Genomic DNA, 26789 nt, shown 5'->3' with positions numbered 1-26789 from the left:
ACGAGAAAGGGACTTTATTTTTTACAACTCTTGATATCCAACAAGAAAGGGAGTTTATTTTTTAAAACTCTTGGTATCCAAAAGAAAGGGACTTTATTTTACAAGTAACTGTTTGGACATGGATTCCAGCTTTGGCAGCTGAAGGCGGGAACATGCAGCACCCTCAGAGCTCATGTGCTCACAGGGATTGCACATGGTAGAAGGACATTGCCGGGGAAAGTGTCAGGAAGAGATGGCCAAAGTCAGCCAGAACTGGAACTTTTAACATGGAAACAACCAACATTTCTAAGTACTGAAACACAAAATAATGTTCTAAAGTCTCAGAGCTGGGAGGGAGGCTTTTCCCCTCACAATTAGTCATTTACAAAGCAGAAAGAAATGCCTGTTCCCCCCAGGAGCTCTGCGACTCAGTGCTACCTCTCTCCTACGAAGGAGTGATGGCAAATGGGTGAAAAAGTGATTCAGAGATCAGACAGGGATCATCCTGCTGATTGACAGTACCTGAGCAGAGCAATCCAGCTGGGACTCATCCCACAGAGGTTGCAGTGGTCAGGAGAACAAGGAAATTTCCATCCAGGCAGTTCTGAGCGCATGCAGAGAGGCTGCACAGCCTCTAACACCTGCAGCAGACTGATCTTTGCAGCTCCAGCTGGAGAACAAGGTTCCTGGCAGTCCTGGTTTTGGGGTGCCAGAGGAGTTCCCCATACTGGGACAGTCTCCCCATGCTGGCACTCTGGTCCAGCTTCCAAAAAACAAAACGAGGTTTTTGCATGGAATGTCCCAGGGCTCCCAGCTTCAGAGGATTCCCTGTTTCTTCATGGTCCGCCAGCGGTCCTTGATCATCACTGCTGTGCGGTTCTGGAACGGGTACTTCTGGCAAATGGCCTTCCATCTCCCCTCTCCAAACTTCTTCACACCTTGCTTGATCCATTCGCTCTCCTGGATCGTCCATTTCTACAAAGAGCAGGTGAGCAGGTTCAGGGAAGAGCTGCACAGCAGAGAAGCTGCTGCAGCTCCTTCCGGGCATGTTCCTTCCCTGTGCCAGGACAGGCAGGGAAGGCAGACAGGTCCTGGCAGCTGCACACACAACACTCCAGCACTACAGATACAGTGCAGCAGCACAAGGGCCAGCAGCTGCCTTCCTATGGCTCAGGGGGAGAGTTCCTCATGGCACCAGCCTTGGGACCTTTTTCCAGGTAACAGCTGCCAGACATGTGTCCCTCACCTGAACAAGGCTCTAAATCCCTCCAGCACAAGGGGCATTTGGCAAACCTGGCTCTGAGGTGTCAAGGCAAAGGTACCTGAGGCACATTTCTGGTGCCCAGCTCCAGCCAACTTCCAAACGGGGCTGTTTTACCACAGACTGTACAGACACAGCCCCGTTTCAGGCCCTGCTGGAAGCACCTAGGGCTTTACATACCTGTTTTTTGGAGCTGAATACTGTGGTGTTGTTTGTCCCAACTGATGCTGGAAAACAAGGAAGAGGGTTACATACCCCATAATTTGGGAGGTACAGATCTCCTTGAAAGGCTGCCTCAGGCTTAACTGCTGAGCTGTGCAGTCAGAGCACCCCATGACAGGCAACAAACCCCAGTTCCTTTCTCCCAGCCTTTCTACTGGATTTCTGGTTTCAAAATTCAGTCACCCTTGGTAGCAAGACCCCTGTGAGTGACCCCCAAGCCAGGATTAGCACCAGGTAACCCCTGCCAGGGGACTCTGTTCTTACCTGCATCTGAGAAGAGGTCATCCTCCTCACTCCAACTGTCCTTTTCTTCCACACCACGGGAGCTGTTCCACCTTCCCTGGAAGGACCTGAAAGCAGATGAGGATTTACTCTGGCTACTGGCTCAGGAGAAGGGTTTGGGGGAAGAGGTGCAGGGCCACCCAGCACAGAGAGCCAGCCTGCGGCCATTGTGTTTCTCAAGAGGTGGGAAGCAGAGTTTAACCTGTTCCACAGGATGTTCCTACAAACTCTAGCCAGTTATGCTGAAGCTGGGAAAAGTGCAGAGGAATGCATGTTACCTGCACTGGAATCACCTGCTAGGATTACCTTCAGCACCTCACTGCCAGTGGGAGCTGGATTGTTTTCTCCTCTCCATTAACCCATAATTAATTTTAAAGCCAAATGTGAGGACAAGAGAGAGTTTGCTGTGCCCAGTCCCACGTGAGCTGGTGGACAAGGTCAATACTGTCACTTTGGGTTAAAGAGCAAGAAGTTGGAGCTAACGCTACTGACATCAGCTGCAAGACAAGAGTGGGGGCAGAGCAGACTATACCACAAGACAGGGGCTCCATACTTGGCACTCTCAGTAGTCACTGGCTGGCCATGCAATTTCTGAACAGGTCTGGGTCTGGAGGCAGAAGAGACCACGGGCTCCTGGGAAGAGTCGGGGCTCTCACTCGACTTGCTGGACTGGTTGTCTGTCTCCATTACCAGTTTGCTTATGGTGAACAAGCGTTTGCCCTTATGGGGTGTTTCAGGAGGGTCTGAGATCTCAGAATCTTGATTCTCCACTTCTTGCCGTCTCTTGGTTCTGTGGGATACAGAAGGAGACAGTTGCTTGGGGAAGGTAAAGTCTGTTTCATCCAGTTTGGTGAAGAGTGCATCAGAGTCCCGGGAGTCCGACAGGATCTTGAAAGCTTCTCTCAGAACAGAAATCCCACACGAGGTTACAGCTCCGGGGGGCTGCCTACAAAATAAACACAACCGAGCAGGTTGTAGAGAAACCACCACGGGAGCTCCGCTGCCCCAAAATCCGGCCTCTCCCTCTGCTGGGACCCCCCACACCTGCCCTATGGACTCCGAGGAAGAGGAATTCCCAACCCGCCTGTCCGCCCTCCTAAACAGTGCAGTGTCCCAGGAAGCAGGTTTGGAGAACACATGTCCATGCTCCACTGCTGCCCTACTATTCCCAACTAAGGGCTGAACCACAGGGATTCCAGCTCTGCTCCACGGGAGCAAACCTCCCGTAGCCACTGCCCCCCTCCCTGGTCACAACAGCAACCAAACCACCTCAACACTTTTCCTGGGATCCGCAGTCCTGCACCAACACCTTTGGGCTGGCCTGGTTGGCATTTGGGGAGTTAGGAGCTGCCTGGACACAGGGGATTACTCCATGGAAGAGAACTGTGGCCACACTTCATCCACAGTCCAGGGGCAGACTACCCTGCCCACCTTTCTGAGTCCCTGGTGGACACTCCTGGGAGTTCTGCAGTTACTGCTGCTGGTTCTTTAGCTATTTCCACAGGCTCTGGAGTATCCTTCAGTACATCAAGCTCTGCTGTTAAATGATCAGGAGTTGCTGCTGGGTCAGTGGCTACTTCCATAGGTTCTGGAGCTGCTGCAGGGCCACTGCCTCCTTCCATGGCCTCTGGAGCCACTGAGGGATGTGCTGCCCTTTCTGCAGGGCTGGCAGCTCCCTCTGGCTCTTCTGCTGCTCCTGCAGGCTCTGGGGCTCCGGTGGGACCCTCTGCCCTTCCCGAGGCCTCTGGAGCTGCTGTCTGGTCCTTTGGCCCATCTGCAGACTTGGGAGTCACTGACAAGGATTTTGGTTCATCGATGTGTTCCAAATTCAAAGTCTTTTTCATTACCTTGGAGAGAGAAAAAGCACAGCACTGTTATAGAGGTGATTCCTCCTGCTCCCATCCCATTTTATCCCCTCCCAAAGGCATTTCATGGATAGAAAAACATGTTCAACCATATAGATCTTCTAGGGATGGACTGAATTTAAAGTATTCTGGATTTAACTCTCTGCTAATTGGGCACTTCAGCTCCAGGGAACTGGGGTGGACACGCACTGTCAGCAGCAGCGGCTCCGAGTCGTCCACATAGATCTTCAGGAACTCAAACATGCTCTGCTGGAAGTTTTTGTAGGAGAAGTTTTTGACCTTTGGATGAGAGAGATTCTTCTCCCGGATGACAGCCAGCCACTCGTTCCTCTTTTTCTAGGGGAGGGAATAGTAGAATCCAGTAAGAACACTGCACAGGGACAAGGGGAACAATGACAACCACAGAAAGGATCTGGGCCTTTCCTGTTTGCCTTTCTCCAGGCACAACCAATTAACACTGCAATGAGGCTGGGAAAAGGCCAGAGGAACAGAAAAACAGCAGAGCCACCTTATTTCAGGAATTCCCCTTGCCTCCAGTGCCCAAGCACGCCAGTGCCTGCAGAAACAGGAATGGGAACTCCTGCTGCCCCCAGAACCAGCTCTAGATGCGAGTTTGAGGCTCATCAAGGGATAAATGGGGATCCTTGGAAGACCCATGGAGGAAAAATGAGTCACACAGGGGGCTCCAAGGTGATAGTCTAAATGTGCAACACTGAGGGTCCATCACTCCAGGAGGACTGTTTCCATTTTGGCATCCTCACCCCAGGGCACATCAGATCCCCCCAAACATCACCCAGGATACATCAGGCAACTCCCACTTTATTTGAACACATACTCACCTGGTTCTTGGGATCCTTCCCCATGTGCCTCTTGACAATTTTGGAAGCTTTATCAAACTCTTTGTTTTTGATGCAGACAATAACAGCCTGTAGAGGGAAACAAGGACAGTTTAGAGCAGGGCAAAGGAAACAGCTCAGAGCCAACTTACACATCACTGTGGACACGAGTTTGTAGCTAACGAGGGAATCCCACAAGTAAGGAAGCTCCCACCATCATCCACACAGGACCTTTCCAAGGTAAAAGCTGCACAAAGCATTTCTTGAGGAAGAAAAAGTTCTTACAGCTTCCTTCACCATTTTCTGCACAGTCTCCATTGTCTTCTCTGGCATGGAGAATTCCTTGTGGACGAGCTCCAGGACAGCGAGGGCCGACTCAAGCGGGGTCAGCTCCGACTCCTTGTCGAAGGTACAATCTACAAGAATTGTCATCCAGGGGGTTGGGGAGGGCTCACGGTGCTTCCCTGCAGAGAGCTGGTTATACACCTGCACAGGTGGGAGCTCTACACCTGCACAGGCTGCTTACAAATCCCAGGGCTACTGAGGCTGAAGATGAGGCCCTGCCCAGTATCTAAACAGCAATCTTCCCCTGCCCCAAAGGGGATATTCCCCAAGCCATGGAAAGCTCCGGAAGCACCACCTGAGAACTTCCCAGGTGCCCAGCACTGACCCATAAGAGCAATTTAGAAGCTCCAAAGCTGAACAGGAGTCAACAGGCTGGTGTGAGCCAGCCCTGGAGCACTACGGATGCTGCTCTTGGCCCCAGCGGCGAGAGACAGGCACGAACAGCTGCCCCTTACCCCCAGGGAGAGCCCCCACAGCCCCACAGGCTCAGGGCAGCGCAGGGGCACAGACACAGCCCCGAGCTCTGCCCTGCACAGGGACACTGCTCCAGGAGCCGCAGGGGCATGGACACAGCCCAGGGCACGCAGCGGGGCTCGCGAGAAAGGCCAGGCACCTACCGAGGTTCTCGCCCTCCTCGACCCGCGACAGCAGCTGCATTATCCGCAGCATCTGGGCCACCGCCGGCTCCTTGTCCAGGGGTCGCACGAGCAGCGCTGTGGGACGAGAGGCAGGTGAGGACAGTGCAGCGCGGTGCGGCCGCCCCGCGCCCCCCGCCCGGGCCGACCCCGCCCCCCGCACCCTGCATGATATCGCGGAGCTGGCGGAATTCGCGGTGGCGCCCGGAGCGATAGGCCTCCATGGCGCGGTGGAAGTAGAATTGCAGGACCCAGCCGTTCACGGTCTCCTCGCGCAGCGCCGCCATCCCGGGCGGGCCCGGGAACTGCTCCCGCCGCGCTGCCCGCCCCCGCCGCGCCGCCATCCCGCCAGGAACTGACGCACCGGACGTGCGACCACCAGCACCGCCCACAGCTCCCGGCGCACCGCGCCAGCACGGCCTACAGCTCCCGGCGTGCACCGCGCCAGCACCGCCTACAGCTCCCGGCGTGCACCGCGCCGGCCACGCCGAGAAGGGCAGGGCGCCCTCTGTTGGGCGGGGAGGGAACTGCGGAAAGGGGCACAGCCATGTCCCTTGGGCTCAGGATGTCCCACTGCCCATCCAGCAGGATCGACAGCAGGCAAGTACCCACCTGTAAGTGCTGAGACCCCCAAGTGAGCCTCACCTGGCCAGGCCCAGGTGTGTTAAATTCGTGTCACCAGAGCAGCCAGTGCCACCCTGCCAGCATGGACACGGGGAGCAGAGCCAGGTGTGTTCCGAAGGGTGGGCCATCCCCACGGAGCTGCTGCTCGGCATTCCCGGCAGGAACGGGGACAGACACTGCACTGGCTGCACCTCAGGGCAGGGGACAGGGAGCACCACATCCGACCCGGGATGTTACAGCTTGAGCCAGACCTTCATTGGCAAGCGTGGCAGAACCCTCCAAGTGTTACACAGGAATTGTTATTTTGTACTTTTATCTGGGGTTTTCCCTTTATTCTGGTCTTTCGAATAGCAGGGATGTTCCCACAAATTCCTGTTCCCTGTGCTCCAGCCACTTGCCAATCCCCCTCACCTCACCTGGCACAGCAAACCAGGTCCCTGGGGCAGGATTTTGGGGCAGAGACCATCCCACAGTCTCTCAGAGTTTGGGTAACAAATCAGAAGTCCTATTTTCACAGTGATCCCACTGAGTGATTCCCAAGCAGAACCGGTGCCCGCAGGCGAAGGTTCTGGCAAGCAGGTCCTTGGGATTACAGGGTAGTTCTCTGCCACTCTGGGGTGTCTCTTTGGCCCTGGGAATCCTGACACTGTTCTGGGGGCTCTCACCTGAGGTGGAAAAGCACGTGAAAATTCCTCTGGCATGAGGTGATCTGGGATCCTCCCTTCCCTCCACCCTGGCCAGGGGAGGAGGAAACGGACACAGGGAAAAATCCATGTGTCAGATGGAAAACTGTAAAACTGGGAGGGATTTTTATTGGCAAACAAAGGGAGGTAAAAATAATTACTGGGAGGGAGAAGGGTCACCTGGGGCAGGGTGGCTGCCCTGGGGAGTGAGGTTGGAGCAAGACACGGCCCAGCTGAACTCGGAATGTGGTGGAGGGTGTTCAGAAGGATGTGGGAGCAATACCCACGGCACCTTCCTGGGCTGAGGGGAGGTGACAGCACCGTGCTTTGGGTCAAATGGTTTTCCATGTGGAATTGTCACGGGCAGAGTGGGTTTGCTCTTTCTCTGTCACAAGATGCAGGAGGAGGTGACAGGGGCCTGCCTGGGCCAATGGTGTGTTAACAGCACCCAAGAGTGGAAAACCAGCCTGGAATGGTGAATTCCAGAGTAAATACACCCACTGGTTTGCTCCCTGAATCTTTTACAATGAAAGAAAAGGAAGCAGGGATGATGGAATTGGACCTGGAATGCAAGTGGCCTCACTGTTCAGTTTCACAAATCCTCCCGCAGTGTCATCATCACTTTTTCAGGAAAAGTTTTGGAGTTCCACATGCCAAACAAAACACTGGGCAGGAAAGCACAAATTGCAGCCATGCTTGTGCATTTGAGCCTTCCCTCACTGATTTATGGCTTTTGATTAAGTGATTACAGATGAAAGAAAACTTTCCAGGGAACAGGATCTGCACGTTGCCGCGGTCTCGTGCCTGTCACATCCTTCTGGATGAGTTACAGTGGGAAACAGGACAGGAAAGTCATGAGGCCCTGGTCACCATGCTCTGCTAGAGCTCCAGGCCGGACAGCAGCCCCTGCCCCCAAGGTTTTGCTCTCCACAGACACAGCACATCTCGGACCTGTGTCTGGGCCTGGTGGTGGGGAGGGAGAGCAGGGCCAGAGTTCTGGTCCCAGTGAATCCATAGAGAGCTCCTTGGGTACCACCATCGTTAACTGTGTCACTGCTGTGCCTGGAAAGCCAGGATGCAGGAGCAAACCAGCTACTGTACCCAGGGGGGTGAGGCCCTGGCACAGGTTGCCAAGAGAAGCTGTGGCACCACTGGAGCCATTTCTTTCCCTCCAATAATATAAAATACCTTTCTCTCCAACTAGAGTGACCTGGCAGGCTTGTGACACATAGCCTGGACCTGCAGGCAGCCACCCTGTCTTTGTACAAGATGTGGACACACGGCACGGATAGGGAAACATCCTGGAGCTGCCACATCTCCTGAACTGCAGCATTAGGGATGTCTCATTTCCACAGAGATCCCAGCTCAGTGGCAGCAGGTACAGGCACTTCACTTGAGCTCCCTTTAAAATCCAGAGGGATCTTAGCAGCCTGCCCAGCAGGGAGCCCATCAGACTCTCCCTGCACACATCCTTAACTTAAGCCAGTGCTGGTCACAGTTTAGCACTGACAGCTCAGCGTTTCTGCCTCCTCAGCAGTTGTTAAACAAACACCCACTGCCCAGCCTTGTACCTGTGCTGCAAGGGCAAGGAAATAAATTCCACAAATGCCAGTTCATAAAGGAAAACCACCAGGCTCACAAGTTACTCGGGTCCCTGAGCCTGTTCAAAGTGGCTGGAGGGAGAATTGTTCGGCACCTCACATCAGACCTGCATGTGAACTTTGCTTTAGAAACTGGTAAAAATCAGGAGCTGTAGATGTGCTGCTCCTCCACTGGCTCAGTTTAAAGACCCGTGAGATGACATCTTTTTTATACACACACAGGAAGAACCAAAACAAAAGGAGCAGTGGAAAAGCTGTTCCCACGGGAATCCGAACCCTATCAGAGGAGAGCTGTAGCTCTGCCAGTGGACCCTGGCAGGTAATTCCTGCCAGCACACATCACATACACCGATCAAACAGCCGCTGCCTGTGTCCCCGCACCTGCTGCAGGTGGCTTGAACTGATCCTTGGGCAGAGCCGCACCGGCCTCCCCGCCCCGGAGACACCCCGAGGACCGGCTGCGGGAGGGAGCTGCGGTTCGGGCGGCCCCCGGCAGGATCAGAGGCTTCCCAAGGGATCCCGAGCTCCCTCCACCCGCCCCAGGCCGGACGGGGGGAGTTACCAGAGGCTGGGGCGGACCGCAGGCACCGCTGCGGGCGGGCTGCTGACGGCACCGCGCTCTCCGGCGGCACGGGAGCGGCAAGGCGGCTCGGAGCCGGTACCGTCCAGGAGCGCCGTGGCCGCTCCCGTCGTCTGAGGCGCGGCTCGCGCGGCGTTTCCCGCCCTTCGCCGCGGCCGCTCCCCATTGGCCTGCGCCCGCCGTCGCGCGTTCCCATTGGCTGCGCTGGCAGCGCCTCCACAGCGTTCGCTCCCCATTGGCCGCCGGGCGCGGCCGGAGCCGCTCGGGCAGTCGCCATCGCTACGGCGGCCGGCGCGGGCCAGGTCGCGCGTTCCGCGCAGGGCCGGTGGGCAGCATGGAGGGCGGGCGGCGCGGGGAGGCCGCGGCGGCGGCAGGGGACGGGCCCGGGCCCGTGTTCACCCTGGAGGAGGTGGGGAAGCGCAGCTCCAGCCGCGAGGCCTGGCTGGTGATCCACGGGCGCGTCTACGATGTCACCCGGTTCCTGGAGGAGGTTAGGCCCCGCGCGGGGCGGGGAGGTTCCCGGCCCCTCGGGGGACGGAGGGGGCTGAGGGGAGCGGGGGGGACAAGGGGTGGCGAGAGGAAAGGGGGCGGGCTGGGGCTGCAGGGGGTGAGGGAGGGGGGGCTGAGGTCCCGGGCTGGGGGTGCAAGGGAAGGGGCCCCGCCCGGGGGGTTCCGGTGTCCCCGAGGCAGCGCCCGACCCCGGCTGTGGGTCCCTGCGCTGCCCCAGGACGGGCCACAAGCCCCCACGGGCACAGGGGTGAGGACAGGCCACGGAGGCCGAGCCCGGCCGGGGGCTGGCGTTGTGCTGCTGCTCCTCTGAGGCAATTCCAGGTTTCTCAGGAAATCTCTCGGAGCACGTCACCGGGAGATGCAGCCCCCCTCCAGCTACTCCACGTCTTGTGGGGTGAACAGGATCGGGGCACATCAGTAGTTTAGGTGTGGAGTCTGCAGGGACCCCCCAGAATTCGAAGGAGAAGGGGATGGTGATGCAGCAGCTACTGCCCAGAGGGGACCACGCACCAGGGATTTGGAATAAATGCAGCCTCTGCCAAATCTCCAGTTCCTTTGGATGTGGGAACAAAAATTTGTTGTAGACTTGATCACAGAATCCCAGACTGGTTTGGGTTGGGAGGGACCTCAAAGCGCATCTGGTCCCACCCCCACAGGCACAGACGCTTTCTACTATCCCAGGGTGCTCCAAGTCCTGTCCAACCTGGCCTTGGACACTTCCAGGGATGGGGCAGCCACAGCTTCTCTGGGCAACCTGTCCCAGGGTCTCATCACCCTCATAGGGAAGAATTTTTTCCTAATATTATCTTAATATTCCTAAAGAATATTTTTCTAATATTTTTGATGCTGTTGAGTTCTGTTTTTGAGATGGTTGAGAGTGGTATCCTGAGTGCTGAGAGCTGGAAATAGAGTGGAAAGAAATGGTAGCAAAATTTCAAAGGGTTTTTATCACAGCTTAAAGTAACAGCAAACACTTTGTGGCATCTGCAGGGCAACGTACAAAGGTTGGACTGAAGACACTTCATTGAAATGCACATGTTCCAGCTTGTTGGTTCTGCTGGTCTAGATTAAACTCTTGATTTCCCTCTGGGCATGTGTGGTTGAAGCCTGTCTGTGGTGGAGTCACAGCGTGTGGTGACAGAGCTGCCTCCTGAGGGGTGGAGGTGCAGCAGGCAGGAGGGAGGGATCACCTGGCAGCTGGAGTCTGTGCCTTGCTGTGCAGCTCTCAGTATTTATTTATAAAGTTGGACACAATCTCGTTTGTTCTTTCGATCCAGAATCACAGAATCACTGAGGTTGGAAAAGACCTCCAAGGCCATCGAGTCCAACCTGTGACCGATGCCCACCTTGTCACCCAGCCCAGATCACTGAGTGCCACGTCCAGTCGTTCCCTGGACACCTCCAGGGATGGGGACTCCACCACCTCCCTGGGCAACCCTCTTGAAGAAATTCCTCCTGATGTCCAACCTGAACCTCCCCTGGCACAGCTTGAGGCCATTTCCCCTTGCCCTGTTCCTTGTTCCCTGGGAGCAGAGCCCGACCCCCACCTGGCTCCACCCTCCTGTCAGGGAGTTGGAAAGAGTGAGAAGGTCCCCCCTGAGCCTCCTTTTCTCCAGGCATGGCAGTTTGGTGGGATGTGCCAGGTGGAAGCAGGACAGTTTGGTGGGAGGGGGTTGTGGGTGCATGACGGTTAAGTAAATTCAGGGGAAGACCTGGCAAACGTGGAAAAGCAGTTCACTTCAAAACACTAGTTTAGGGTTTAGAAAGAGCCAGCACGAGCTGGAGGTCGAGATAGCAGTTGAAGGAGCTGCATGTCTTGTCTTACACTGGGCTCTGTGCTGTGATTCAGAGCGTGGACACTGCAAGGAGGTCACAGTCTTCACCTCAGTGTTCTCTGTGTAAAATGGAGCCTGGGACCTGCTCCCTGGGACACCCTGGGAATTTAAATGGGCCCAGAAAAACACTTAAGCCCCCACAGCAAACCAGGTTTAGGAGTGCCCTGAGCATTACCTCGAGATGGTGTTTCACCTTGAGATGATATTTCACTTTGCCCTTTCCAGGCCCTTTACCCCATTTGTGTTCTTCTGACATGAAAGGACCTACTTGAACGGGGGAAAGGGAGAAGAATAAGGGCACTGTTGCCGTGCCAGCATGGCTGACACAACGCTGGGCTGTGCACCCCCCTCGCTGGCACAGGGGAACTGCAAACGCAGATCAAGGCCTAATTTATTGGCAAAAATCCTCTTTGTATCTGTTACCCACTGGAGTGCTGGGAACAACGGGCAGCTGATGGGGACCAGGAGTGTTTGTGTCGTTTGGAAGTTACAGCTCTGTGATGAGCTGCTGCTGTAGAGCTCTGTGTGGTGCCACCGCAGCGCTCAGTGTCGGTGTCATGTGTCCCCTCGGCCCTGTGTGCTCACTGCAGCAGCGTCTGGTGGGTGCCTGTCCTGGCCTTTGCTCATGGATTATTTGGCCAGGATTGCTGAGCCCACTGGTGCGTTTCCTGGGGGGATTGTGCAATCCTGAAGAAGCCTCACAGCTAAAAGATCAAAACTTGCTTTGTGATTCTTGCAAGCTTAAGTCCAGCAGGTCAGCCAACCCTAAATCTGTGTGCTGCTGGAAGTGTAGACCAGTTTAAACTTTCAGTTGACTTTATTTACTGTGTAGTAGGAATAACAATCAAGACATTTGTCACATAGCACAATTTACTGAATTATAAGTACATGAGAAATGCAGAGATGGCAACTGAAATGTCACGTGTTTCTGAGAGATACAACCTCCTGTACTTCAGAGAGCCTGTGAGTGCCTGAAATGCAATTGGATTATTTAAAATCTGAGTGAGCCTTGTGGAGATACGTTTTCTCCCAAATCTGAGTAACTTGGACTACCATGATATGCATGATTACTCCCGGTTGCAGTGGTCTAGAAAAACAAGGAGAGGCTGGGTGCTCGGGGGGGTGAGGGGTGAATGAGGGGTGGAGGGAGGCAGCTCTGCCTCTGCAGGTGCCCTGAGGTCTGTAGTGCTCACACTTATGCCTTCACACTGATATTAAAATCTGGGCTTTTAACTTGTGCACAATCTGTAGTAGGCTTACTTTCAGTTATGGTGGAGGGACGTGGTTTATCTCCATTTTTACACAAGACTAGAAGAGTTTGGGGATCCATGCTTCTCCAGGAAACCCCTCTGTGTGTTATCTGAGACCACAAGACACAGCAGCCTCCAGCTGCATGTCTCAGCACACGCTGCAGCTCCTGATCCCCATGATAAGTGTGAGCAGGAATCTATTTCCAGTTTCCAAGTGGAAGGAGCCTGGGTTGTGATGCCTTTCACTCAGATCAGTCAGTTGGTCTCAGATATGATGTTCCTCAAGAGAAGGAAATACTCTACTCCTGACAGCTTGCCCCTGAAATTACACAGTTCCACGGGAGTTCTCTCTCTCCAGGCAGGTGGGGAGGCACAGTTCAGGTGGGGCTCTGTGCTGGGAAGAGCTGGAGGTGAGGGTGTTATCATTGCAATGAATGGAGAGAGGAGGGAAGGGGCAGATGGCTTCTCACACCAAAGAGGCAGCAGGTTTTTATGTTCTTATCCCCTTACTGGCCTAGCTATATCTGAAAATATTGAAAAAATGGTATTGAAACCAACATTGGACGGAGCTTGGAGCAGCCTGGTCTAGCAGAAAGTGTCCTTGTCTCAGGCAGGGAGTGGAACAGGATGAGCTTTAAGGTCCCTTCCAACCAAACCATTGCATGATTCTGTAACTCCTTTCTTGGTCTTTCTGTATTTTGTTCCCACATTCTCTGGTGTATCCAAAGCCAGGACTCTGAGGGAGGGGGAGGAGGAACACCAGGGGTTTGCTCGTGCTGACTTGTTCCAGATTTGCAGAGGTGTTTTTTGGGAAACCTGCTCCGTGTCTTTCAACCAGCTATGAAGGATGTGTGGCTGAAAAACACCATTTGTCCAGGTGGCTGCTCGCCCTTGATTCTTGCTTGTATGGTGGTGGCACATTATTACTGCACAGGAGTAAATACTCTTCCTTTTCTTGGCTTATCCTACTGTCAGGAAGAGTGGGCACTAGGAATAAAAGCTGCATCCCCCCTCAACTGGTGATCTTGTGTCTTACCTGACACAGTGATCTAATTAGCCCTGAGGCTTAGTGCTGCTGCTGAGCTCGTTTGTGTCTGCAGCAGGTCTGTATCAGCAGTTCCCAGCCAGACAGGGCCTTGGAGTGTGTGGAGGGGTAACTCCAGGCTCTCTCCTTGTGCAGGAAGTTTGGGGTGTGCTCTCACTCTCCCAGTTTGCTTTTGGCTCTCTCTTTCCAGAAACTGACATTTTCCAGCCATTGTTTCCTCTGGAAGTATTTTTTTTTTCCTCTTTCATAGTTTGCAACACTCTCAGTTTCCATGTTTTCCTGCAGGAGCTTTGGGAAGTTTTGTGGCAGAGTCAATGACTTCCTGTACAAATAGTCTGGGTTTACATTTGCTGGGGTAGGACAAGGTAGGAATTGTGTAGTTGAAGCAACGCTGTCTGGAGGGGGGAGGCCTTCAGAAATAGGAGATGCCAATGTGCTTTGAAGGTCTTTTTCTTTCAGGCTTGGAGACTGCAGCAAAGGACAGAGGTGCATGAATTAATAATTGTTTTTCTTACCTGTGGATTTAGGACATGCACAGAAAGACTTCAGAGCCAAAGATGTAAAGAAGAGTGAACTTTACTGTTTTCCTCTCTTGAACTTTATCCTTCCTCTTGTCTCTTGTCTGTGCATAGACTGGGTGTTACTGAAAGCCAAGATCTACTTCATGTTCTCTGTTCCTGCAGGGTTTTAGCTGCCCTTTTAGGGTGGATGATTGGGAAAGGAAGGTTGTCTGCTTAAAATTCAGTTTTGATATTTTCCCATCTGAAATACGAGATTTCTGGTGAGGCATCCCTAAGGAGTTCTCCTGAAAGGCTCAAATAAATGGGCAGCTTTTCATCCCCTGGTTTCTGTGGATCTTAGGTGGAAATTGGACAGTTGTTCTGAGCACTGTGCACAGGCAATATCCAGCAGTCCTGATCCAACTCCTCTGGGATCAAGCGAGCCCGAGGGTTGGTGTGGGAGAAATGGCAGGAAGAACTGCAGCCAGGCACAGGGAACGAGCTGTGGAGCCTCACTTGGTTTCCCAGCTAAGGCCACCTGATGTGTGCCTGCTAATAAACTGTGTCCCCCCACTGCAGACTTTGCCCTTTGTGGCTCCTGAGAAGGCTCCGCGTTGGTTCTGTGACATACCTGGGCAGTGAAGGGATTTATTCCGAATAAAGAGCTCTGATATGAGGATGGCAGGATTGGCTCCAGTAGCTTCCCAGAGTAAACAACGGGGCTGGTTTGTGTCCACACTGTGTTTGGTAGGAGGTGGGATAGCCAGGTGGGAATATCCATACTTCTAGGAGCAAAACCAGATGAGCTGGAGGAAGAGGTGCAATGGCAACTGCTTTGTGTCTGTGGGAAGGAGAAGGATGTTACAGGGAGAAACAGGTGTGTTGGTCCTTTGATCTGAAAAATAGTCCAACATCTCTTCTCCAGTTTGGGGCTTGTTCCCTGATACTCTGGAAAACTGGGTTAGTCCCTGTGCGTGCCCTGGGACGTGTGACCCCTGTATTGGTGTAACTGGATTAGCTGGTAGCTCACACAGAACTGTTTGTTCACATTCAGGCTGTAAAGGGATTGTCCCTTTGCTGAGTCTATGGTTAGTGCTCCCCATTGCCAGGCTGTTCCTGGAACTGTGGCATTGACAGTGCTAGAGGAGAGCCCAACCCATCAAGGGAAACAGAAGTGCACCCAGGTTTATGTCAGTTTGTCCTGCTTGGTCTGAGAGTCAGCCGTGACCAGCTGCCACCCACACAGTGGAGTGTCTCTGGGGAGCTCTCTGTGGATTTGATTGTTGTAACTCTGGATCTCTGAAACCAGTGTACGATGTCAAACAGTATAATTTTCGTGATACTTCATTATTTCCTCTCCCCATGTCATTGGGTGGTTGCACACTGGATCAAGTTCATTATTTTTGGGGCTGCACCAGAGCTGTGATTTCTCCTCTGCTCCTCTGTATTCCTCGTTGCTCAGCTGTGTGCAGAGAGAGGCTGTCAGCCAAATACTGTCATTTTTGTAGGACCTGAAGAAATAGAATATCCTTTCCTCCACTGGTGTCTGAATTCCTGAGGAGGCATTGGGACAGTTAAATCTTTGGCAGATTTTATTGATGGTGTTGGTTTGCAGCGTCCGTGATGAACAGAACAGGCTGGGAGGAAGGCTGCTGACACTCTCAGTGCCTTTCTGCATCCAGCCCTTGGCTCACCTGGAGTCTTCTCTTCCAGCATCCAGGTGGAGAAGAGGTGTTGCTGGAACAGGCTGGCAGAGATGCCACAGAGAGCTTTGAAGATGTGGGGCATTCCACGGATGCCAGGGAAATGCTCAAGCAGTACTACATCGGGGAGGTGCACCCGGTAAGGCCCAGCTGGTGTTAGGGGTGACTAGGGAAATAAGTCAGTAGTTAAGGGATTTAGTCAGTCTAGAATTTCTGTTGGGGAAATAAAACTAAATTAGTCTTTCCCTTCCACCATTCAGAACAGATTTCTCACTTCAGTTAAATCAAGGGCACTTCACCTGATCTCATGGGTTCCCTCCATAGCCGGTGGGACCACAACTCCCCTTTGCCTTGTAATTCTGAGCTCAGGAAGGTGAGAGATCCCAGGGGCACAAACACCTCCTTCCTGCCTGCCTTTGGGTACTGAAGGACGGCCTCCTTTGAAAACTGAGCCCAGGCAATTACCTGGTGCTAAGGACTGTGTACAGAACAATTCCTTCATAAAGGCTGCAGCTTCCCCTTGAAGTCCCGGCTTATCTTTATCTTCTTTTTTCCTCCTGACAGCAGGATCGTAAAAACGAAGGTTCCAAGGTAAGCTCTCAGTGTTTCAGTTTCCTGCTTTAATTGAATGTCACATGCCTTTTGGTGAGGTTTTTTTGCCCCCTTTTTTCCCCTGTGGAGTCTGTGGCTTTATGTTTACACAAAGTACAGTCATGACTAAATCTCCCAAGCAAATTCTACCTTTGTTTTTGTTCTGAAGCTCAGCGGGCACCTCAGTGTGAAATTGGAAGTGGGTTTTTGTGCCCTTTCTCTGCTGGCAGCGGCGATGTTGTTTCCACACCTTGAGCCACAGACCATTTTTTGCATTTCTTGCTGTGCCCTGACCACGAAACTGTTGGTTCTCTTGTTGTTCCCTTCAAGCCAGGAGCCAGGCACGGCTGGCAAACAGGAATTCTCTGTTAACTGCCCCGGGGATCAGTGGTGTTGCTTAACACTCAGGTACTCCTGGATTAGAACAGGGCACAGCATTGCAAAACTGCCTTTGGAAGGGATGGGGAGAGGGAAAAGGCAATAAATAGAATCCCAGCTGGGAGGTAAACATGTGCCTCACAGCTGCCTGGGCTGGGAGGCCTGGACAGGGCTCGGCTCTGCCTTCAGTGAGGCTTTCAGGAGATGTTGCTCCAAGCAGGGCCACTTGCAGAGCAGCAGGAATGCAGAAGGGAACTGTCAGCAGGGAAATCAAGAATAACTCAGGCTGCATAAATGCTTAGTTATAACATGGGGCTGTGTGATCATGCACATATTCGCCTTAAAATTGATTGTTTGGTTCAACTCCAATTCATAAACAGAATCACACACCGAAATTGTGCACAGAGGTCAGTGATGATCCCAGTAGCTCTGAGTTAAATGTTTTTTTCAAGTATTTTTCACTTCTGAGGAGTAAGTGTAGCACATTATGCACAGGTGAGAGATCTCCAGCAGGCAAAATCTGCTTTAAAAGCAGGTCCCAGTGTAATTTAAAGATGGCAGCAAGAAATAGAATCAGTAGTGTACAAACAAATAGGGGAGAAGCACAAAACCCCCCCAAAACTGTGATGTAATGAGCAAGGCCTTGTTTTGGGAGGGGTGGAATCTCCAATGTGGAGTTGGTGACTGAATGAGAGGAGTTGGATTGATGGAAAGAACGTGGAGATGAAGACAACAGCAAACATCCCCAAAAACATCCACACTGGTGACAAAGGGTGTTTGGGAGGGCAGGGTTATTTTTCCTCTGTATTTGTAAGCTTGTGTTTGGGCTTGTCTTTTTAGCACATGTTTAATGTTTCTTTTTTTCCCTGCTAACTCCCTCTTTCTTCCTCCAGAAGCCAAGTATGACATCCTCAGGCCAAACAAGGTATAGTATCTCCTCAAAATAAGAGTAAGAATTGGAGGGGTTGGGACTCTATTTGTAGAACTGCATATTAACTCTTAAGGAGCAGGAAAAATCCCTGGGGATGTACTGTAGTGTCCTTCTGGCAAGCAGATACTCCAAAATAAGTTGCCAAAGGAACAGCTGCCGGGGGTGCAGCTCCCTTATGGGATGTGTCCCCTGCTCCATGCTGGGCAGAACCAGCATCCTGGTGTTTGGAATTCTCTGCCCCATGTGTTGGTGTTGCAGGGCTGTGGCATTCCTGTAACCACAGGGGTTGTTTGGGTGGTCGCTGTGAGCCGTGGGGTGACACAACACAGTGATGTGTGGTTTTATGGAGGATTTTACTGTGACCAGACCCATTGAGTTGAAAATCCTTAAAACCAGCACAGGTCTTTTGCAGCTGATGCAGAAGGTTTTGCTCAGGAGGGTGCTGAGGGTGAGCCCTTGGCCCCTGGTGTCAGAGCGAGGCAGATTTATTGTGGCACAGCCATCCTTGAGTCAGCTCCACTGTTTGTACAACACAAATTACAGCCTGACTTATTTAAGGAAAATAAAACCCAAACCAACAACAAAAAGCCCAAATTGCTCTCTGTATGTGCCAAGCTAGAAACTTGAGCCATCCAGCTGCTGTTTTCCAAGGCACAAGGCCACGCCTGGGCCTCTCGCGGGGGCTGCAGAGCCTGTGCACAGGAACAGTGGGACCTGGTCAGCCTCTGGCCATGGCTTGGGGGTCACCCTGTGGGATATAGCTCCCAGGGGTTCTCTGGTGTGTAATAAGGAATGAATTATTAACTGGATGCTTTCTTCTGGTTTCCATGGTGTGTATGTTTTGGTTTGTTTCATTTTCTCTCCCCCTAGTTTCTGGTCGACATGGCTAATCCCGATCTTCGGAGCGCTGGTCTTAGGTTTAATGTATCGCTATTACATGGTGGATGGGAAAAGCTCCTGAGCTGGCCTTGCTGGGACCTCAGACAGCCTGAAAAGAGGGAGTGAGAGAGAGTCTGTGTGTGCAACACGTGGAGTTCTGCTGCCCTTAACCTGCCTGCCTGCCTTTTAGCTCTGAGTCTGTCAGGTGATGTTGATATCCATGGGACCAACCTAATTCCAAACTCTGTCCTAAATCTAGGACCCACAGACCTGTTGTACTTTCCTCTTGCAGTGGCAGGGAAAGAGGAACTTCCCGGTGTTCCCTGATGTTGGTGTGATCTCCCTTGTGCACGCTCTCTCTCTTTCTCGCTCTCTGACGTAACCCCCAGACAACGTTTTTCTCTCAATGCCTTTTCGTTAAGCCAGACACCGTGAAAGAGCTGCCCTGGGCTTGTGGCTCTGCCTCAGCCCTTCACCCAGTCAGCAATCATCTGCCAGTTGTCTCCAGCCCTTGCCAGGAAAGATGTCCGGAGCTTTGGTTCTGTGGGATGGTTCCCAGTGTGTGCAGGCAACACTAACTGGAGCAGCAGGGAATTGTTTGCTTGGCCACCTCTTTCTGTATGTGTCTGTTTTTAACGGTTAAACAAATATATGGATTTTAAAAGTGATTCTGTTCATTTTGTAATATTTGTACTTGTCCCTTTGGAATGTATATCCTGTGAACAGCTTACATTGAATCCTCGTTGGTTTTGGCGCTTTTGTGCTGTGTGTGGCAGAGCCAGGAATGGGAACTGACATGTGGCTTCTGGAAATGCAGATTCTTCTTTCTCCCTGAGGTCTTGATCTGACACATGTACTGGAAACAAAACTCCTTCTTATGTGCTGTGAATGTGCACCAGATGGGGGGAAACAAATAAATCTGGTCTCTTCTCCTGAAATGAAAAGGGAAAAGCTACGCATTTGGGATTTGTGGATAATGTTGGCTTTGTCTCAGGACAGAGGAGGATATTTTCCTCTTCCCCTGATTTCATGTGTTGTGCAGTTCCTCGCAGCACAGACAACGCAGGTTTGCTTCCTGTGCTGGGACGGGAATCTTTCCAGCTCCTTCAGCACATTGGTCTGTGGCTTTGGGATCTGCTAAACAAACTGGTATCCTGGTGCCTGCTGCCCTTTGGCAGGGCTGTGCCAGTGACACTGCCTCCCAGTCCAAACCTTCAACTCAGCTAGTCATCTGGAATTCCCTCAAAAAGGGCAGCAATACATCAGGTCCTGCTGTTAAAACCTCCTGTGAGTTGTGGGTTTTCTTCTCTCTTGCATGAAAATACTGTGTTCCCCAGAAGGTCACGTAGAAGAAATTCTTGGATGTGGAATTGCACTCTGCTTTTTAAAATGAAGGCCAAGGAACTGGGAGTGAGAGCCCTGCTGGGGCTGCCTCATGTCCCTTCCTCCCCTCCATGGGTGTGGGCCTGGCACCGCAGAAGCATCTCAGGTTTTGGCACTCCCAGTTTTACCAGGTGCAGAAGTCCCCATAGAGGTCTGTCTTCCACAGGATTTTTTTCACTCCCACTGATGGTTTTGTCTCTTACAGGGAATTTCCAGGGAAATCTGGAGTTCCCAGAAGAAGGAGCTCTTGGATATCTCCTGCAGCTCCAGCTGTCCCTGCTCCTGCTTGGCTGCTTTGGGGGTTGAGTTTCTGTTTATTCTCTCCTGACATGAGTGTGGCAGAAGAGTGTAAATCTGAGCCAAGGAAAATCCCTGAGGAATTTCTGATTAGCTGCATTTTACAGGATAGAGATGCCAGGCCACACAGCCATAGGTTAACATCGGTCTTAAAACGGATCAGGCACTGTAAGGGTGTGGAAAATAGATTGTATCTATCAGAGGCTTTTTGATCTCGAGGACAGTGGTCCTACAAAGGCCACTGGTTAAAGCCTGAGCAGTTCAAACTGGGAAGAGGTGCTTTCTCGTGTTAATCACAAAATCATGATCCATGAACACAAGTTGTGGGGGGATTTAGAGTGGGTTCTGTATCAGGGGAATGTTTTGAAGCTGGAAGGCACGTGTTGGCCAAAGCATCACCCTGCTGAGTCGGGGTCACTCAAGGCAGTGTAGGGCTTCACAATGGTCAGCTGGTTTGGATCCAGGACTGTTGGGTTCGCCTGAGGAACAGGGATGGTGTGATGGTGCAAACGTGTCTGTTTTCTCCATAGGCATCACTTTTACCTGGATTTTGAATTTATTTTTTTTAATACTGTTTTCCTGGCGCTCTCTACATTTAGTTCCATTTTGGCTGTCTAAATAACTTCTTGCCATCATCATTCCCTCTGCTCTGATGAAGCTGCCTGTCAATCCCATATGTTATGGAGCCACTTTTTCCTTTTAATGGATTAACTGCCTGGGGGAGACCCTCAGTCTTGTTCCAGTGCATCCTAGGAGCTGGTAGGATCCTTGTCCCCTGCCTTGTGGAACCCCAAGTAGTCTCTGCTGGCTCCTCGAAGACCTCAAGGTGCTTGAGATGCATTTACAGAAGCCACATCAAAGTCTTCCCACTTCTCCATTAATGACACAGGGTGGATTGTCTGGGATGGAGGGGGGCTGGTGTGAGCCCGGTGTCCTGGTGAACACTCCTCATTCCATTCTTCTGGCTGGCTCAAGGAGGGTCCCACAGGTGTGAAACTGCTCAGACAACAACGGAGGCATTAACAAAGCTTGTTTACTTGTTTTGTTTAAGGATTAAAGCAGACAATTCCAAAGCTCTGTCCTTACGCTGACCCCGCACAGCCCATGTTTGCCCGCACAATGCTGGTGCTGGCTCGGCTTCCACCCCACAGAAACCTCTGGGGGTGAAATCCAAGCTGGGCCGTGCTTTGCTTCCTTCAGGTGCTGCAGAGGAGTTGAGTGAATAGCTGGAAACATGAGCCTGGAGGCAGCTCCCACGGTTAATGTGAGCGTGGTGGGGCTGCCAGGTAGCACCAGGAGAGCTGTGCTGGCCTCTTCCCCTCTGCACCACCCCAGATGCCTTGACAAAGCAGAATGTAACTGTTAATTGGGCTCATGGTTTGTTGAAGGAGCGCTGGGAGGTCTGAGGGTGTTCCTGGGGGGGTGTGATGCTTTGTTCTGAGACAGGAGCACCCACAAAAATGCCATTTCTTGTACCTGGAGATTGTGTGCCCAGCAAGAGGTGCCGGGCTGTGTTTGCTGTGCTCAATAAAGGTGTACAACAACCAGGTGCAGGATTCTGTCTTCCAATAGGCGCAGCACATTTGGTTTCTCCATCGCTGTTGCCCTGTGGTGTGTAACCCTCGTGTTACAAGGCTTGGATGTCCAGTGTTTGTAGGCTCTGGTGGACACAGGATTTGCCAGGAATTGATGCTGAGCCTGTGCCAAGGATGGTCTGCAGCATGTGGGGCTGAGCCACATGGTGGTCCCTGCAGGATGTTGGGGAAGTGTCAGTTTGGGGCTAAGCACTGTGCAAGCCACACATCAGTTCTGATTCCATACAAGATTCCATGCTGTAATTACAATGGGAGTTTTAACAACCACAGCAGGGCAGCTGTGAGGGCTCCCTGCTTAATCCTGATAATCCCAATCTTAGGAAGTGCCATGAGCAAATGGCAGAGTGGCCATGGGTGCAGGTTTTGCCCGGGAAGAAGCCACATGGTGTGTGACGGTGGCACCATCACCTTGTGCCCCCAGAGCATAGCCACACTCTGGCAGCGCTCTGGGGACTCCCACACTGACGCCTCTGCAAGAGCAGCATGTAGGAGGGTTGTTTTCCATGGATAGATGACAGAGAGACCATGGAATATGTCTCTTATTTACATGTCTGCTTATAGAAGAATGTAACATCCTGCTTCTGTGACTGTCAGCAGAATCTGGCTCTTAAACTTGCCTAATTATGGATGTCACAGTAGCTGCTGCAGCCTCAGGGAAATGGTACCTGGTCAGAGCATCCCAGGAAGGAGCAGGAGATCAGCAAGGTCCTGACACGGGGAAAGGGCATGGAAAAGTCAGTGGGAACCGTCTGCTGTGGTCCTGGATTTCAGCTGAAATATGTGGGGAAAATGTAGGGAAAAAGGGCATGAACTGAGTGGGAAGTAGAGATTTTGAGGAGGAAGGTTGGAAATTGTGTTCTTGGCAAGTACTGTCTCACTGTAAACTTTATTTATCTTTGATCTAGAGGAATTGGATCCAAAATTCACAGAAATAAACAGAAGATTTCGGAACTCTTTTTAAATCTGCCTCCAAGTTCTGCAGGGTCAGTACCGAATGCGGGGTCACTTCTCTGAGCACTGAAGAGGATTTGCAGAGTGTCTGGGACAGAGATGGTAAAATTAGGGGGCAACAGGCCCCAGAATAGTCCTGGCACAGCCAACTCGTGTTTGCACATCACAGCTGCCGCTCTCAGACAGGGATGCTGCAGGGGCTTTTTTCCCGGAATTGAATGGGAAGACCCTTTTCTTTGATGGGATTTATGTGTCCCCTTTATTTTTAAAACCCTCACGAACCAGGCAAATATTCATGACATGGGCAAGTCCCATGTACCAGCTCCTGGTCCTACAGCTGGACCTTGCCCAGCATCAGGTGTCCTGTTCCCTGTCCCCAGCACGAGGACGGAGAGGGGACAGTGTCTCCTGCCAGCAGTAACTGCCCTGGGCAACCTGATGGCCCCGGCAGCTCCATCATGAGGTGAAGCCGAGGCCAATGCTGGTGTCACACCCCAGTGTCACACGCTGGTGTCACACGCCAGTGTCACACGCACCGTGTTGTCTCTTCTCCAGGGGCACCGCCAACAGAAATTACTATAAAACAAGTTTCCTGCCAACCTCGGCAGCTCTAATGAGTCAGGAAGTCGTAATCTTGGAATAGGGGAACTGTTGACAGAGCCTAATTATTTTCTGACAGTCTTTCTAACACCATTGGAAAATAAAACACCTACGTAGGCTCTGGAATCGCAGACGGGGTGAGCAATATTCCACAGGCACCTGCTAATTTGTCCCCACGATCCTGGTTTAGGCTCCTTCCCCCTCACATGTGCTGCTCTACGGCTGCTCCTGCAGGGAGAGGAACTTTGTGATCAATGACACAGAACCACTGCTGCTGCTCCCACGGCTTTTCCACATGCTGGGCCTCACATGAGGAGTTTATGGCTCTGACTGGATCCCAGAAAACCTTGTATCTGTGCCTTGCTGTCCTGTCTCTGTGTGGTTATTCCCCCCAGTCCCATTGCTCCGTGCTGATCCCTGGACTAGTTGTATTTAGTCATTAAAATTCTAATTGTCCAGGACTGCCCTCTTCTCCCTCAAACCAGATTATTAATTCTTTCTTCAAATTTGGCCTTTGCCCATTGCCTACCCCTCTCAGAGTGCTGGGAGCACCCGGACCTGTCCCCTTTCCATGTCACCCCCAGCCTCCCTCCTTTCCAGCTGTTATCAGAGCTGTGCTTTGAAAGTTCACCCCAGGCTGGGTGAGCACAGGCAGGATTGCACAGCCAGGCTGCTCCTGCATCACTCCACAGAGCACCAGGAGTCCTTTTTTTTTCTCTACTTTTACTCCCATTCCACGTTGCCATTTTTGCTCTCCCAGCTCTGCCCTTCCTGGGACTCTGCAAAGCTCTTCACAGCCAAACACCCTTCAGCAACAGTCGTGGAGCTGGTGCTGCTGTGCCCTTCACAGCCATGAATTCCCGTGCTCCTCTAAGGCACCTGCTCCATCCCTGATTGCTCTATGTCTCATCACTCCCCTTTCAGGACTAAGATCTGTTTTCCTTCCCCCCCCCCAGCCCATCTGTTGGTGGCACCTTCTCTGTGAGCCTCTGTCTCCCTCATCACTCAGACAGGACGTGAATATAGCACAGTCTTGCATAGTTTTCCCTGGATGCTTCCCAAATGGTTTGGGTTTGTAGTGCTGGTGTAAGCGTAGCTCTCTCTTCTCTCACAGGACAGACATTCTTCCCTTGCTGGGCAAGGCTATCCCTGCATGGCACAGGTGAATCCCCCTTCCCTCCAGGAGCTGGCAGGCAGGAGATTGCCAAAGGGGGAAGCCTTTCCCTGCAGCTATCCTGAGTATGACTGGTGCACAAAGAGCTGGAGAGAGACTTTGGACAAGGACCTGGAGCGACAGGACAAGGGCAATGGCTTCCCACTGCCAGAGGGCAGGGTTAGATGGGATATTGGGAAGAAATCCTTCTCCGTGAGGGTGGTGAGGCCCTGGCACAGGTTGCCCAGAGAAGCTGTGGCTGCCCCATCCCTGGACATTTTGCTGAAGGACGCAGTGATCACAGCAAACCCCTTTGGAAGATTTTTAACTTGGGATGACACTCATGCCTGGCTTGAAGCAAGTGAACAATGTAAGGGTGAGCAATGCTGAACTCCCCATAACAGCAGCAGAACTGGGTGTGCCATAACGAGTGTTCCCGCAGAACGGGTTGGCTACATCCCAGTTGTCACTGCCCAGGGAAGGGTCTTGGAGAGCTCCATGGCTTACCTTGGGCAGGTGCTCTCCGGGTGCACTGGCTGACAGAAAGTGCTGAAATCTGAAGATGTGCTTGCACTCCGTGGCCTCTCACCGTGGGTGAAGTCAAGCAGAGGAGAGGAAAAGCCAGGACAGCTCCGGGATTAAAGCAGCTCATCTGGGATGAAAGAGAAACTGACTTCAAATGCCACTGACCACACACCACGCAGCTGCCCCCGCTCTGCCAGGGCTGTGGAACCAGGAACGCCACACGCCTCTCACCCTGACCCCACGGGCACTGTCCGGGCACCCTGTGGGTGGGGAGCACAATGGAAAAGAGCTCCGGGAACCAGCACGGTGGTGTCACAGGAGCACCGTGGGATGAAGCTCCAGGAACCAGCACAGCAGTGTCAAAGCACGGCAGTGCAAACAGACACCTGGTGAAGGCACTGGGGTGTCGGTCCCATGGTATCCAACCAGCTGCCAGGGCACGGGGCTTGAGGGCTGGTCAATGGCTTTTGGGCTACAGCGAGTTTATGGAAGCTGCCAAGTGTTTTTGGAGGGAGATTTTGCCGGAATCTGAGAGTGGACTGGCACAGGAGCTGGCAGTGGGAAGGACGGGAGCCAACCTTTTAGTGCCACAGGGAAACCGGAGCCCATGCGGCGCCAGAGGCATGCGGCAGCTGTTCACAGCTCCTTCCTCCTCCATTTTTCACAGCTTAAGCACTCTCCTGGCACCTCCATTCACTCACACACAACCCCTCTTGCTTCCTCATCCCTTCCCCACCTTCAAAGCAGAATTTGGACACTTTGGAAAAGTAATTGGACACTTTTCCTTACCTCCTCCCCCTTCTTACACCTTGTCAGGGAAAGGGGCTCCCAAACCCACTCACAAGAACTTCTCAGTGCTTGTGTCCTCCCCATTCCCAACATCGGGGGCACTCATTTCTTAAGGCATTTGCCATGTCTGTGTCAACGACAGTGCACTACTGACGCTCCTTTGGCGTTTCCATTTTGTTTATTTGGAAATAGCCCGTTATTTTGGACAATGTTCACCAGTGGATGTGATGACAGCTCTGCCGCGTGGGTTTCCATGGCAGAGCCTTGAAGGGGGATGGAGCCGGCCCTGACCCGCGGGGGGCCGTCAAACCCCAGCCCCGGGCCAGCCGGTTCTAGCACAGTCCCGGCCACCAGAGCTGGGGGCAACCTGTGCTGCCGCCCTCCCCCCGGGGACCTCCGTGATCCTGGGGGCTCCCCTGAGGGGCCGTCTCTGCTCCCCTCACCGCGGGACCCCCATCCCGGCTCCTCTCACTGCCGACGGCTCCCCTGTGGGTCCATCCCGGCTCCCTCACCCCGGGGTCTCCCCGGGGGACCATCCTCACTCCCCTCATTGCCGAGGGTTCCCCTTAGGGACCACCCCAGCTCCCCCCACCGCGGTGGGCTCCTGGGACGAACTTCTCTCATCCTGGAGGTCTCCCAGGATGGACCATCAAGGGGGCTTCCCTGGGGGCTCCCCGTGAAGGGCCGTCCCGCTTCCCCTGATGCCAAGGGGCTCCCCCGAGGGCTCCCCTCACCTCGGGGTTCTCCCCAGAGGGTCAGTTCCCCCTCCCCGTTCCAGACTCTCCCCCCCACCATTGCGCACGCGCGACCGTTCCACCCCCGCCGCTCCCCGCCCTCCCCCCGCGCACGCGCGGAGCGGCCGCGCCGCCGCCGTTCCCCCGCCGGCCCCTCCCGTGCCCCGCGCATGCGCAGCGGGCTCGGAGCGGCGTCGGGCGCGCTCCGCTCACACCGGCCCCGCGCG

The 26789-nt window shown here is 53.0% G+C and overlaps 2 protein-coding genes across 5 annotated transcripts; one reads left to right on the top strand and one right to left on the bottom strand.

Moving 5' to 3' along the window:
- Window positions 1–30: 30 nt before the first annotated feature.
- On the bottom strand, window positions 31–5769 carry TERF2 (telomeric repeat binding factor 2). 3 transcript variants are annotated; one of them, XM_027685073.1, is made up of 10 exons: window positions 5589–5769; window positions 5408–5503; window positions 4731–4861; window positions 4449–4535; window positions 3799–3945; window positions 3176–3591; window positions 2298–2690; window positions 1727–1812; window positions 1421–1467; window positions 31–954 (listed from the first exon to the last, which is right to left on the bottom strand). In XM_027685073.1, exons 1-10 carry the CDS (start codon window positions 5767–5769, stop codon window positions 796–798), a joined length of 1743 nt encoding a protein of 580 aa, XP_027540874.1. In that variant the 3' UTR covers window positions 31–795. The 3 variants fall into 3 exon arrangements, with proteins under 3 accessions (XP_027540874.1, XP_027540875.1, XP_027540876.1); XM_027685074.1 differs by having other exon boundaries at window positions 4731–4909; window positions 5589–5766; XM_027685075.1 differs by having other exon boundaries at window positions 2298–2534; window positions 4731–4909; window positions 5589–5766.
- Window positions 5770–9193: 3424 nt separating this feature from the next.
- Window positions 9194–21762, top strand: LOC113968493 (cytochrome b5). 2 transcript variants are annotated; one of them, XM_027685083.1, is made up of 5 exons: window positions 9194–9403; window positions 15767–15895; window positions 16321–16347; window positions 17619–17650; window positions 18527–21762. In XM_027685083.1, the coding sequence occupies exons 1-5, from the start codon at window positions 9248–9250 to the stop codon at window positions 18615–18617; spliced, it is 435 nt and encodes a 144-aa protein (XP_027540884.1). In that variant the 5' UTR covers window positions 9194–9247; the 3' UTR covers window positions 18618–21762. The 2 variants fall into 2 exon arrangements, with proteins under 2 accessions (XP_027540884.1, XP_027540885.1); XM_027685084.1 differs by having other exon boundaries at window positions 9238–9403; window positions 16324–16347.
- The last annotated feature ends 5027 nt before the right edge of the window (window positions 21763–26789 follow it).

This window comes from Neopelma chrysocephalum, unplaced genomic scaffold, assembly GCF_003984885.1.
Source record: "Neopelma chrysocephalum unplaced genomic scaffold, ASM398488v2 Primary Assembly neopelma1_68, whole genome shotgun sequence".
Classification (NCBI taxonomy): domain Eukaryota; kingdom Metazoa; phylum Chordata; class Aves; order Passeriformes; family Pipridae; genus Neopelma; species Neopelma chrysocephalum.
The sequence above is the reverse complement of the archived record's forward strand: the minus strand, read 5'-3'. Positions and strand labels throughout refer to the sequence as shown.